Below are 13570 nucleotides of genomic sequence, written 5' to 3'. Positions count from 1 at the left end.
ACCTAATTGTAAAAGTTGGTTATGTTTGTTGTCAGGGGAGCCTACATGTTCATGTGGAAGCCAATGTGTACATTGGTCAAGCTTATTATATTATAATATGTACAAAGAAAAAAAAACTCCTGTCGCAGTAATCCATACAGGATTGTCGTGCATAGAGAACATTCAGTAATCAGAACCAATAGAAGTGACAATAGTGCTAACTCCAGAAGTTCATCTACCTTAAAGCCCCTGTGTGCACATACAGTATTATTCAGAGTGAGTGGCCAATTTCTTGGGATATTTGTCTTGCCCAGTCCTGCAATCTTAACCATCAGTATCCAAGATCTATCAGAGTGAATGCAGTGAGGACCGCAACTAGAAATGGGAGGAGCTGAATTCATGGATGACAGGCTAGGGGCACAATAGTATGGACTGTTTGTTAGTATTTACTTAAAAGTGTTCCTATCAATGTTCCCTGTCTTTCCATAATATATGGGAGGGTGTCATGGTAACCCATCCAAGTACCTTTCTTTTAAAATAATTTCAATATTTTTGACTTCAAAGGTCCTGAACCCAACTTTGTCACTCAGGATAATTGGAATCCATAACAGCAAGCCAAGCACCTTGCCAAGAATGTCCTTGTAGTTGTCATTATACCACACCTTGGTGAGCTGCCACAACTGACAGCTAGAGATGTTGGTATGAGTTCTCTCCTGGAACAAACGTTCAAGCTGTTCATAGAGTCATACAGCATGCATCAATGAGCCAGGACGGAACTTTCCCTTGGCTAGCTTGCCTGAGGTCCTCCCTCATCTGTTCAATCGTTTAGTTTCTGTAGATACTGCATAGGATGCGGTTTTGCTGCTCACCGTCATCCCTGGTTTGCCCTGGATGATCTTGATGTAACCCTCTAGTATGGTCACTAAATGGTGGGTAGCCTGATTCTCTGTATTTATCCCATGGTTTCCTGTTGATTGCCTGCATTCAGTCCTTAAAGGGCTTGTTTGACTTGTTGGGCCAAGATCCTGAGTTTATTTTCCAAATTAGCTAAACCAAGGGTATTGACCGTTGACACTCCTGCCCAGTAAGCTGTGGCTAGATCATTAAGGAATTCCCTTTTCTTTTATCTATCAACTGGTAGGGGGCTCCCATCTACACACACTATGACATCTGCTGGGTCGACTACAGATATCCTGGGTACATCGTTTTGCCTTGTGCTGGTGCTAAATGTTTGGATACAGTCATTGTAACAATAAATAATGTGCAATAAACGCTCTGTAAGGGTTGACTTGCTGTCCTGGAGTAGCTGCTGTGGTGTAGTTTCTTAAAAAAAAAGTAATTTCTTTAAATATCTTTGTCCAATGTCTGACACAATGTTCTATATAACATATTTAAAATTGTCAAATTCAAATTGTCACCCATTCCTGGCCTCTCCCATTTTTTTTTTAAGAAAACAAAAAGGGCTATAGATCAGTGTTTACTATAGAGAAGAATATGGAAGATAGAGAACGTGGGAAACAAATAGTTACATCTTGAAAAATGTCCATATTACAGAGGAGTAGGTGCTGGACATCTTAAAACGTATAAAGGTGATAAATCCCCGGGACCCGATCAGGTGTACCCTAGAACTCTATGGGATCTCTAGGGAAGTGATTGCTGGGCCCTATGCTGAGATATTTGTATCATTGATAGCCAAAGATGAGGTGCCGGAAGACTGGAGGTTGGCTAATGTGGTGCCACTATTTAAGAAAGGTGGTAAGGAAAAGCCAGGAAACTATAGACCGGTGAGCCTGACATCAGTTGAACAAATTGTTGGAGGGAATCCTGAGGGACAGGATTTATATGTATTTGGAAAGTCAAGGACTGATTAGCATCATAGAATCCCTACAGTGTGTGGGAACAGGCCATTCAGCCCAACAAGTCCACACTGCCCCTCTGAAGAGCATTCCACCCCTGCTCATTCCCCTACCCCTGCATTTCCCATGTCTAACGCACCTAACGTAAACATCCCTGGTCACTGTGGGCAATTTAACAAGGTCAATTCACCTACCCTGCACATCTTTGGACTGTGGGTGGAAACCAGAGCACCCAGAGGAAATGCACGCACACACGGGGAGAATGTGCAAACTCCACACAGACGGTTGCCCGAGGGTGGGATCGAACCTGGGTCCCCGGCGCTGTGAGGCAGCAGTGCTAGCCACTGAGCCACCAAATTCGACATGGCTTTGTGTGTGGGAAATAGTGTCTCACTAACTTGATTGAGTTTTTTGAAGAAGTAACAAAGAGGATTCATGAGGGCAGAGCATTAAATGTGATCTGTATGGACTTCAGTAAGGTGTTCGACATGGTTCCTCGTGGTAGACTGGTTAGCAAGGTTAGATCACATAGAATACAGGGAGATCTAGCTATTTGGATACAGAACTGATTCGAAGGTAGAAAACAGGGTGATGGTGGATGCTTTTCAGACTGGAGGCCTGTGACCAGCGGTATGCCACAAGGATCGATGCTGGGTCAACTGCTTTTCATCATTTATATAAATTATTTGGATGTGTACATAGGATATATGGTTAGTAAGTTTGCAGATGACACCAGAATTGGAGATGTAATAGACAGCGAAGAAGGTTACCTCAGAGTACACCTTGATTAGATGGGCCGAGGAGTGGCAGATGGAGTTTAATTTAGATAAATGTGAGGTGCTGGATTTTGGAAAGGCGAATCAGGGCAGGACTAACACACTTAATGGTAAGGTCCCGGGGAGTGTTGCTGAATGAAGAGACCTTGGAGTGCACATTCGTAGTTCCTTGAAAGTGGACTTCCAGGTAGGTAGGTTAGCTAAGAAGGCGTTTGGTATACTTGCCTTTATTGGTCAGTACATTGAGTATAGGAGTTGAGAGGTCATGTTGTGGCTGTACGGGACATTGGTTTGGCCACTTTTGGAATATTGTGTGCACTTCTGGTCTCCCTGGTATAGGAAGGACATTGTGAAACTTGAAAGGGTTCAGAAAAGAGTTACAAGGATGTTGCCAGGGTCCAGAAAAGATTACAAGCGTGTTTCCAGGTTGGAGGGTTTGAGCTACAGGGAGAGGCTGCAGAGACTGGGGCTATTTTTCCTGGAGCATCAGAGGCTGAGGGGTGAGCTTACAGAGGTTTGTAAAATCATGAGGGGCATGAATAGGGTAAATAGAAATGGTCTTTTCCCCAGAGTGGGGGAGTCCAAAACTAGAGGACATAGGTTTAAAGGGAGAGGGGAAAGATTTAAAAGGAACCTAAGGGGCAACGTTTTCACATAGAGGGTGGTGCGGGTATGGAATAAGCTGCAAGAGGAAGTGGTTGAGGTTGGTACACTTACAACATTTAAAAGGCATCTGGATGGGTATATGAATAGGAAGGGTTTAGGTGGAAATAGGCCAAGGATTTAGGATATCTTGTCAGCGTGGACAAGCTGGACCAAAGGGTTTGTTTCCATGTTGTATATCTTTATGACTCTATAATAAATATGCCCTTATACGTGAATGTCAGGTTATGCACTCGTGTCTGGGGACCTTTAAAGCCATTGCCATTGTGGGGTTGCCCTTGTCATCTTCAGTATTTTTTTAGCTACAGCATCTTTTCGTTCCGGCTGTTGCTGCCAGGATGGTACCCTGGATGTTGGCCCCTTTTTCCAAATTTCCCAGTGCCAGGTTGGAATTTTAGGTGCCCCAACAGTCCCGAATGAATTTGCTGGTTCAGCCACGGTTATAGCACGGATCAGGTTTGGGGTTCATTTGTGGGAGTTCCCGTCTTCTGGGGGCAGGGGACTTGTATGAAGGGGGTGTCTGTCTGGGAATCCTTGGTGTGTTCCTACCCCATCTTTCGTCCCTCTAAGGTGGAGGGAGTCTGTAAGAAGTCCAGACCACTCTTATGTGCATGGGCTCTGGTTTTGGCTGTGGGTCGGAGGTGGGGTTTGAAGGCACTGTCACCTGGGAGAAAGGTGGCAGTGGTCCCCATTTGTGGGGCGGAGGCAGATGGGGTGCAGATATGTCAGTTTGGAGCCTCACATCATCTCCCTGGGGAGGTAGAACCCCAAAGGCACACATTATCTCGTTCTGGGCAGAGACCTTGTTTTCAAGGGACAGTACTTGTTCCCGGCACTTTGAATGCTCCATACTAGGGCCTGATATGTATTGGTCTGCGTTACAGGCTTGGACAACCTGTATGGCTGCTTGGGACTCCCTACACTGTTCTTCCAGCTTGTCAATCCATGCTGAGGCTGCCTCCCGCTCCTCAAGGGCCCTCCTCTCACTAGAATGGTTTCTTTCCAAATGTAACTGCAACTGTCCCAAATGAAATAGATTTTCCTGCCTTCTGGTGTCCTGCTCTTTAACTACAAGTTTTAACTTTTCCAATTCATCAGTAGTGATTTATAACTGCTCCTGCAGCAATCTAATCTCAGCTAGTCATCTACGGGATTTATCTAGGCTACAAGCTATTGCTATTTCTGTGGTTATCTTCGTGGCCTTCTTTCCTAATTTGTTATGTATTTCTTGCCATGTGTCTTGGGCTGTGAAACAGCCAGGTCCAGGACCAGGTTAGTCTGCTACAGAATTCTGACTATTTGGGCCACTTTTTAAAATGGTATTGTCTGAGGTTGTCCTCTTATATCGGACAAGGGGACACTTGTCCTATTTTGCTAGCAAGCATAATATTGCTGGGTCCTTCACTGGATTTCTGTTAAAAGTAAAGATTCCTTAATTCTTTGGAACTCAAAATGTCCCTCAACTCTCAAGCACAAAATAAAGTTCCTTCCACTCTTAAAATAAAAATGACTTCCCTCGATTCTGTCCCTACCAAACACTTCTAGGGTAGGGGCAACAAGGGGTTGAAATATAGAGTAAACTTTCCCCTACTCATCTAAACTCAAAATAAACTAAAATTCAAATCCTGTCAGCTCCGTCCCCATCAAATATTCCCAGGTCAGGGACAAGGGTTTAAAATCAGAAGAAAATTTCTTCTCCTCATTGGAACTGAAAATAAATAAATAATATAAAGCTCCCCTCACACTGACCCCACCAAACATTCTGGGACAGGGACAACAGGGATTTAAAATAAAAGCTTCCTTGGTTTGTTCAAGGAGTCCAAAATGTATCTATGGTTTCTACACAAGAGGCCCACATCTGCCCACCTCCACACTGACTTCCTCACAGTCCCTTTATATCCTATTACCCTTTTTCAACTCATGCTTTGCTCACCCTGTCTGTTGAACACCTGGCTTGTACTGTGCCTGTCACAGTTTAAGGTACCTGATTTATAGCTCAGTTGTGGTCAGTGTCAAGTTCAGTTTATATCCTGGCCTTTGTGTGGGGCAGCTGCCTTCTTAACAACCAGCTCAAGCTGAACATGCAAGATCCCAGGCAAGGTTGGCACTTCAGGTTTGGACAACCTCAAGGGTCACTTCAAACCAAAGTCTCTTAGCAGGGTCACTACATGTTGTATGGTGCTTCCTTAAAACAAATTAGATTACTCCGATCAGAATGTTATGAATGAATTTGCTCAGATGTCCTACAATACCGAAGTGGTCAAAACAATACAAACACAAGCCGGTACCAATACAAAACAGTCCCAACTTTGTTAGGAAAAAAGTTACAACAATCTTGAATTTTAAACTAATCTTTAATACTATTTGGCCCCTTGAGGATACAGCACTTCCGGAGTCTCTTGTAGATTTACGCATTTGCTCTCTCTCTCTCTCTCTCTCTGTCTGTGTCTCTGGGTCAGTGCAGTTGCTTTCTTCCTCTCTGGATGGACAGTTGGTCTCTGCGTCTTGCCATGCTGATCTCCTCAGATGATTCCAAGAGGTTCCAAGAGAGAGGTCTGCAGATGAAGCCATATTTTTATACCTGTTAGATGGTTTTCTGGAACTTTCTGTAGTTCTGGCCAATCAGGGAGGTACACTGAGATAACAAGGTGTAGAGCTGGATGAACACAGCAGGCGAAGCAGCATCAGAGGAGCAGGAAGGCTGACGTTTCGGGCCTAGACCCTTAGTTTGAAATAAGTGTCAATCATTTAGATGGCATGCTAGTTAGTTTCTTTGTGTAGCAGGACTCTGGCTGCTGTGTTTGCATTGTGTATGGCTCTTGTGATTTCAGAGTTTCACTTGGCCAATAGACCCAGCATCCCTTGCTGTTTGACCAAATTAGCAAGATGTGTTTTAGCAGTCAGGAGACTGTTATACCACATTCTTCAAGGCAGAGGTCAGAGGTGTGATGGATTACACCCTGCTGGCCTAGATGATTGCAGCTCCAACAACATTCAAGAAGCTTGAGCCCCCTCAAGGGCAAAGTAGCCACTACTGATGCTCAGTAACAACAGTGTATGCCATCTACAAGATACACTGCAGAAATTCACCAAGGTTACTTAGCACCTTCCGAAGCCAGGCCCACTACCATCTAAGAGGACAAGGGCAACACCATCAACTGCAAATTTCACTTCAAGCTACTCACCATCCAGAACTGTAAATATACTGGCATTCCTTCACTGTCGCTGGGTTAAAATCTTGGAAGTCTGCCCCAACAGCATTCTGGGTCAGCCTACAGCACACATATTGCAGGGGATAAAGAAGCAGCTTACCACCACCATCTTCAAGGGCAACAAGAGATGGGCAATAAATGCTGAACCAGCCAGAAATGCCCACATCTTGTGAGTAAATTACAAGAAAAGTCAATACCAGGTATGTTGGGATTTTTAGGAGTTTTGACATTTGACAACTCACAGCCCAGAGGACTTAACATTGAGTTCTCTAATTTCAAATAACCTTCCCATTCCATTCCACAACTCCGTTACCAGCCCCACCACCTCCCTTCCATTCCACCTAATGACCCTCCTTTCCAGTTACGAACTGGATTCATCCCTCTCATCGACCAACCAGATCGTACCTACTACTGGTGTCCACCTATCACCACCATTCTGCTACGCCCACATCCAGTCCTGAAGAAGGGTAACACCCAAAACATTGACTTCTCCTTTCCTCCAGATGCTGCCTGGCTTGCTTTGTTGGTCCAGCCTCCTGTTTGTCTATTGTTCTATTGAAATGATTTGGTTTGGAGCAGTGTTCTGGCTAGAGTAGACATAACAGTTAATTTCTCACTAGTTGATACGTTACTTACTAAGAACCCATCTGTCATTTGTAGGTAGAAAAGCCCAAATTTTTCCAGTCTTCTGGCTGTTCTCTAAATATCCTTGAGTATATCTCATCCTGAGGCAGCAGATCTCTGGCCTTGGGCTGATTGTAGATGGGAAGTGGCTAACCCACTTGAGATTTGATTTGCTAGTGGAAGACACCAACTTTGTTTTGTTATTTTTGCTGATGGAGCACTTGGAAAAACTAGCACTGGAATTGCTTTGAAGCCACTCACAGAATTCTGAACTGTGTTAATTGGAAAATCGTGTCCCATCTAAACCCTTCCTATTCATGTACCCATCCAGATGCCTTTTAAATGTTGTAATTGTACCAGCCTCTACCACTTCCTCTGGCACCTCATTCCATACACACACCACCCTCTGCATGAAAATGTTACCCCTCACCTCCTTTTTAAATCTTTCCCCTCTCATCTTAAACCTATGCTGTGCAGTTTTGGACTAGCGCATCCTAGGAAAAGACCATGGCTATTCACCCTATCCATCTCCCTCATAAACCTTATAAACCCTTATAAGGTCATTCCTCAGCCTCCGAAGCTCCAGGGGAAAAAGCCCCAGCCTATTCAGCCTCTCCCTATAACTCAAACCCTCCAGTTCTGGCAACATCCTTGTAAATCTTTTCTGCACCCTCTCCAATATCACAACATCCTTCCTATGGCAGGGTGAGCAGAACTGTACACAGTACTCTAAAAGTGGCATCAACAATGTCCTGTACAGCCGCAACATGACGTCCCAACTTTATTCGGTGTTCTGACCAGTGCAAGCAAGCGTGCCACATGCCTTCTTCACTACCCTATCTATCTGTGACTCCACTTTCAAGGAGCTATGAACCTGTAACTGTAGGCCTCTGTGTTGACATGAAAAACCTGGAATTTGTAATCAACCTAGCTCAGATATGTTGTGACACACCTCTGGAACAGTTGGTACTTAAACTCAGACCTCCTGGCCCAAATGTAGGGGCACTATCACTGCATTATAAGAACGCTGAACTAAAATATATATTTCCTTGAGTTTCACTTACGTGGTCACCAAAACTTTGTTGAAAATAAAATCAGTTATGCTGACATAATGGTTGATCAGTTGAAATAGGAACCTGAGGATGTTACTGGCTATGTATATTTGAAGGGTAGATTCCCATACACAAAAGTAGAAGAAATGGCGCTGTGTTGACTCTTGATGTTGTTCCTTTTGCCATTGTCCTTTCTGTACCCACAGAAAACGATTGACAAGGAAGAGCTGGAAGCAATAGCTGATACAACTGAACGGAAGGACACAACCACTGAACAGGAGCCTGATTCTGAGAAACAAAACCAGGAATCCACAACAGACTTATAGTTAGCATGTGGGCTTTCTTCGATGAAAGTACAGTGAACAAGTCATCAGGCTTTGGAGATGTCTAACACAATGGCTTATGTCTATGTAAAAGATCACTGGGCTAGAGATATCACACACCTCTTCCCTCCCTTCCCAGTATTCCTCTTCCTAACTGCAGTGTAAATGGATTAATTTTTCCATTGCATTTCCAGTCAAATCAAACTAGCAGAAACTGCTCTGACGATTTTTTACGGTCATGAGCTTTAAACATTTTAATGTCTGTGCTTTTAAAACTTTTGATGTTATTTGCATTACTTGGGTCAGTGTCAGTGTCTGCTCCCGTAAATAACCCTCATTCTTGTTCTCCATGTGACTGTGATAAGATCACAAAGTCAAACTGAGAACTTGTGACTGTATTCCAAATTACTGGTGTATGAGTTGCAGCCACATGCCATATCTGTTTGGAGTGGAGGGATTGACCATAAACTGCTGTTTGCAGACCAGAGAAGTTTCACATTCTGAAGTGAATTTAATCAGACTTGGCACAACTTTGTGCAGGTTCTAGCTCCTTGTCCAGCTATTGCCAGCAGGACATTAGCTTCATGAGAGTGACTGCTGAGAATGTTTCCCCATGTAACAAGTTAAGACCCATGCTGCTCCCATCTAGATCCAACGTGCTCCCACTCAGTCCCACTTTGCTCCCATCTAGATCTGTTGTGCTCCCATCCAGATCTATTGTGCTCCCATCCAGACACACCAGGTTCCCCACCCACCCACCCTATTCTCCACCCAGACACATTCTGTACTGACCCTTTTCTTAACTCAAACCAACCCTGCTGTTCATCCAGATTCTATGATGCTCTGCGTCATTGCTTATTTGTTGTTATGTTGAGTTAGAAAATATGTTCAGGTGCTGTAAACTGTAATATGTTTGTTCCTAATTACATTAAAAATATACCAGTTTGTCCTTTCACTCATACACATGCTATCAAGCCACTCTCTAGAGGTTAGAAGAAGTGATGAGATTATGGATCCATTTCACACTGCACAAATTAGATTGATAGAAACTCTAACACACCAGCATGCCATAAATCAGAAAAGGATTCTGAACATAACGGATACATGGTCTGCTTACAGGAATGGTCAGAGTATCGTGGGAAATGTTGGCGCCAAATAAGATGCAGGAAAAGAATAGAAACGCTCTGGAATGGTGAAGGCGGTATCGAGAGAAAGGGTCTTCAGAAGATGAGAGTTTACAGCATGAATAATTGCGGAAGCAGTGTCAGAAGGTGATGGAATAGAACCTGGAAGGGTGAAGTTGGTAAAAAGTCGCAAATAAGACTGTTAGATATTGTTGAGGCTGAGTGTGAGGCAGGAATGAGGGTGTAAGGTGCTGTTGATGGAGAAAATACAGGTGCTAGATACTGTTGAGGAAGAGTGTGAGGTGGAAATGAGGGTGTTAGATACAGTTGAAGCAGAGTGAGACAGGAATGAGGGTGCGGGTGCTGTTGAGGGAGGGTGTGGAGGAATTTGAAGTGTAAAAAGATTTTCAAATCCATTATTCTGTGGTTTGGGGAAGCAATAGATGTGGTGAAAATGGGTTGAGATCATTTGTATGAATAAGGACACAGGTCATAATGTTTAAGGCGAGTTCATGTTTGTTGATGTCAGAAGTGGAGGGACCAATAAAAAAGACTTAGAAGTGATGGAGTCTGAAACAGCAGTACATGATGGTAGGTCCTGAAACGTGATATTTCAGACTGGACAAAGCTTCTCTTGCTAAAGGAAACAAAGTTGGCAAATCAAGAAAGACAAGACATTTGTGTAAAATGACTTTACATCATTATCTGTGATGTAAAAAAAATGAATGATGTGGTAAACCTTCCATCACATCACTCACACCAGTTTGGTAGTGAGATGGCCACAAGAGTGATATTCAGTTGCCCGTGGTGTGAGGAGCAATGAACTTCAAGGCACTTAGAATAATAGAACTATGAACAAACACTACCAGCTCTCATACAAAAACTAGCAGTACTATCTCACGTACAGTAAGGAAGTAAAATATTGTAGATGCTGGAGATCCAAAAAGCAAAGTGATGAAGAAACTCAGCAGGTCTGGCAGCATCTATAGAGACAAACATTTAATGTTTTGAGTCCAGAAGACTCATAGCACCAGGGACCCGGGTTCGATTCCATCCTCGGGTGACTGTCTGTGTGGAGTTTGCACGTTCACCCCATGTCTGCATGGGTTTCCTCCGGGTGCTCTGGTTTCCTCCCATGGTCTGCACTGGAGAGAGTGCAGAGGGGATTTACCAGGATGTGCCTGGGCTGGACATTTTTAGTTATGGAGAGCGATTGAACAAACTGGGATTGTTTCTCTTAGAGCAGATAAGATTAAGAGGGGACATGATTGAGATGCATAAAATTACGAGGGGCATAGGGTACACAGGAAAAAATAACTTTTCCTGTTGGTGAAGCAATCAGTGACCAGAGAGCAAAGAGCAGAGGTTTAGAGAGGATGTGAGGAAAAGTGTTCTCTGCCAGAGGGTGGTGGGAATCAGGAACTCTCTGCCTGTAAGGGTGGAGAGAAGCTATTGCCAGCAACAGGACATAGTATAGCACAGGAACCATGATGCCATTTTAAATTCATCCTATCTGCCTGCATATGATGCATATCCGTCAGGTCCCTGCCTGTTCATGTGTCTGTCTAAATGCTTTTTAAATATGCTTGTATCTACTTCTACCACTTCCCTTAGCAGCATCTCTGTGTAAAAAACATTCCTCACATCTCCTTTAAACTTTCCCCCCTCTCACCTTAAACCAATGCTTAGCATTTGCTATTTCCATGACCCTAACCATACCTATCAGAATTTTATATATTTCTAGCAGGTCACCCCCAACACCATCAACCCCCAACTCCCAATATACACACACACATAGCCCTCCCATCATCTCCCACCCCAGTCTCTGATGCTCTAGCAAAAACAATCTAAGGTTGACCAACCTCTCCCTTTAGCTAATACACTTCGATCCAAAAACATCCTAGTAAACCTCTTTGACACCCTTTCCAGGACCTCCTCATCCCTCTTACAATGCGGTCACACGATACTTCAAAGCTTTATACAAATGCAATATGACTTGCCAACTTTTAAATTCAGTGCCCCGAAAGATGAATGCTAGCATACCATATGCCTTCTTCACGACCTTACCCACTTGCGTTGCAACTTTCAGGGAGTTATGAACTGGCAGCCCAAGCCTCCAGTCAGAAAAACATCCCTCCACAATTACCCTCTGCCATCTATAACCAAGCCAATTCTGTATCCAGTTTACCAATTCACTGAAGATCCCATGTGTCTTAATTTTCTCGACCAACCTACAATCAGGGACACTGTCAAACACTTTAGCAAAGTCATGTAGATAACAACTACTGCCCTTCCCCGGTCAATCATCTTTGTCAGTTCCTCTAAAAACTCAATGAAATTTGAGAGACAAGACCTCCCATGCACAAAATCCATGCTGACCATTCCTAATAACCACTCTATTCCGAATGCGAATAAATCCTGTCTCTAAGAATCTTTCAGTAACCTACCTACCATTTCTGTATGGTTCACCAGCCTATAATTTCCTGGACTGTCCTGTTGCTCTTCTTAACAAAGGAACGACAGTGGTTCTTCTCTATTCTTCTGGGACCTCATGGATAGGATTAATGAATAATCTCATTGTAAAGGATCCTGTAGGGATGCTAACATGCTAGAATTTCAAATTCAGTTGGAGAGCAAGAAACTGGAGTTCCACACTAACATTGTTATATGATAATTATATAGGCATGAGGGCTGATCTGACCTAGTGCTTTCAGTGGGACTGGCTGTTCTTTCAAGTCAGGCAGTTAGACTCATCATTGTTCTGCCATTCTCACATTTCGATCACTCAATCTGAATTATCGATGACCTTTTCCCCCCAGCACTCTACACGCCACTCCCTCCCCAACTATTGCATAAATGCTGTCCCCATGCTGATCTGAACTGGAACTCTAGGTTGAATCTTACATTCTTTTAGCTAAGTCCAGATGTATTGAGTCTTTGGAAGGTTTACACCTGAGGCCAAGCAGGTTTTTTTTTTAACCAAACCTGCCTCATTCATTACCTAGCCCACCCTACTGTCTGTTGTGTGTGATTTCTGCCCCAATTAACCACACACAGTTCCCACGATCACCACCACTCAAGGGATGCTTGCTGAAATGCCAACATCCATTGTGCCCATGTCATGTTTGAAAGACTCCTATGTACATGAACAACCATTGGCAATCCAACATTACCCCTCACCAGCAACTTTTTGGCACAGCAGCCACAAAGCCACACTGCCCACGGCATGTAGCCAGCTAGCTTAGTCTCTTGAGACTCTTAATTTTAGGATTGTGGCTTTGAGTCCCACATTGGGCACTGCTGCTGGGAAATGATGGTATTGTGGTTATGTCACTTAACTAATACTCTAGGATCCAAGCTAATGCTCTGAGCTCATGGATTCAAATCTCACTTTGACTGTTGTTGGCATTTTTGGATTGAAGCTGTATTTTATGCAAATGGTGTGAGTTACTATCCCATAGTGGAGTTCCTGTGAAGTCTCTCTTTCCAGTTATTAATTCTATAAACAATTCTTAACTATACTATTGTTCCTGCCTTTTAATCTTGGGAGAGATGGGGGCATTGGCTTCTGCTCCAGTCCCAGTCTGTGTTCATTGTCCACAAATTCCACTCTCTGGCCTCATCAATATCTGAGTTAAGCCCATGTGTTATCCAATTGACCCAGAGCTGACCTTTTGAAATTATGCTTGTAGACAAGTTCTACTGATCCTCAATTTCTGACACTACCACAAGTCTATCATCAATACCATCTAATACCATTTCAATATCACCCATCTCCAAATCTTCTTCAGACCAGTAACTCACCAGTTTTATTATTAAAACTAGACTCAAATCTTCCAATGCTGTCCTGATCATCCTCCAGATTGCAACTTTAGAAACTAGAGCTGTGCTTCAAATGCCCTATGTCAGACCAAATCTTGTTCACCACCAACATCAAATTCATCACTTACATTGATTCCCA

At 43.5% G+C, this 13570-nt stretch overlaps 1 protein-coding gene across 3 annotated transcripts in view; it reads left to right on the top strand.

Moving 5' to 3' along the window:
• LOC109911705 (sodium-coupled monocarboxylate transporter 1-like) overlaps positions 1–9480 on the top strand; it is a 71904-nt gene extending 62424 nt beyond the window's left edge. For all 3 annotated transcript variants that reach the window (XM_048612032.1, XM_048612031.1, XM_048612033.1), the window contains one exon: positions 8369–9480. In XM_048612032.1, the coding sequence (XP_048467989.1) occupies positions 8369–8402 (34 nt within the window). In that variant the 3' untranslated portion in view covers positions 8403–9480. The remainder of the gene's footprint in view (positions 1–8368) is intronic.
• Positions 9481–13570: the final 4090 nt, after the last annotated feature.

This window comes from Rhincodon typus, chromosome 25, assembly GCF_021869965.1.
Source record: "Rhincodon typus isolate 14 chromosome 25, sRhiTyp1.1, whole genome shotgun sequence".
Lineage (NCBI taxonomy): Eukaryota > Metazoa > Chordata > Chondrichthyes > Orectolobiformes > Rhincodontidae > Rhincodon > Rhincodon typus.
The sequence above is the reverse complement of the archived record's forward strand: the minus strand, read 5'-3'. Positions and strand labels throughout refer to the sequence as shown.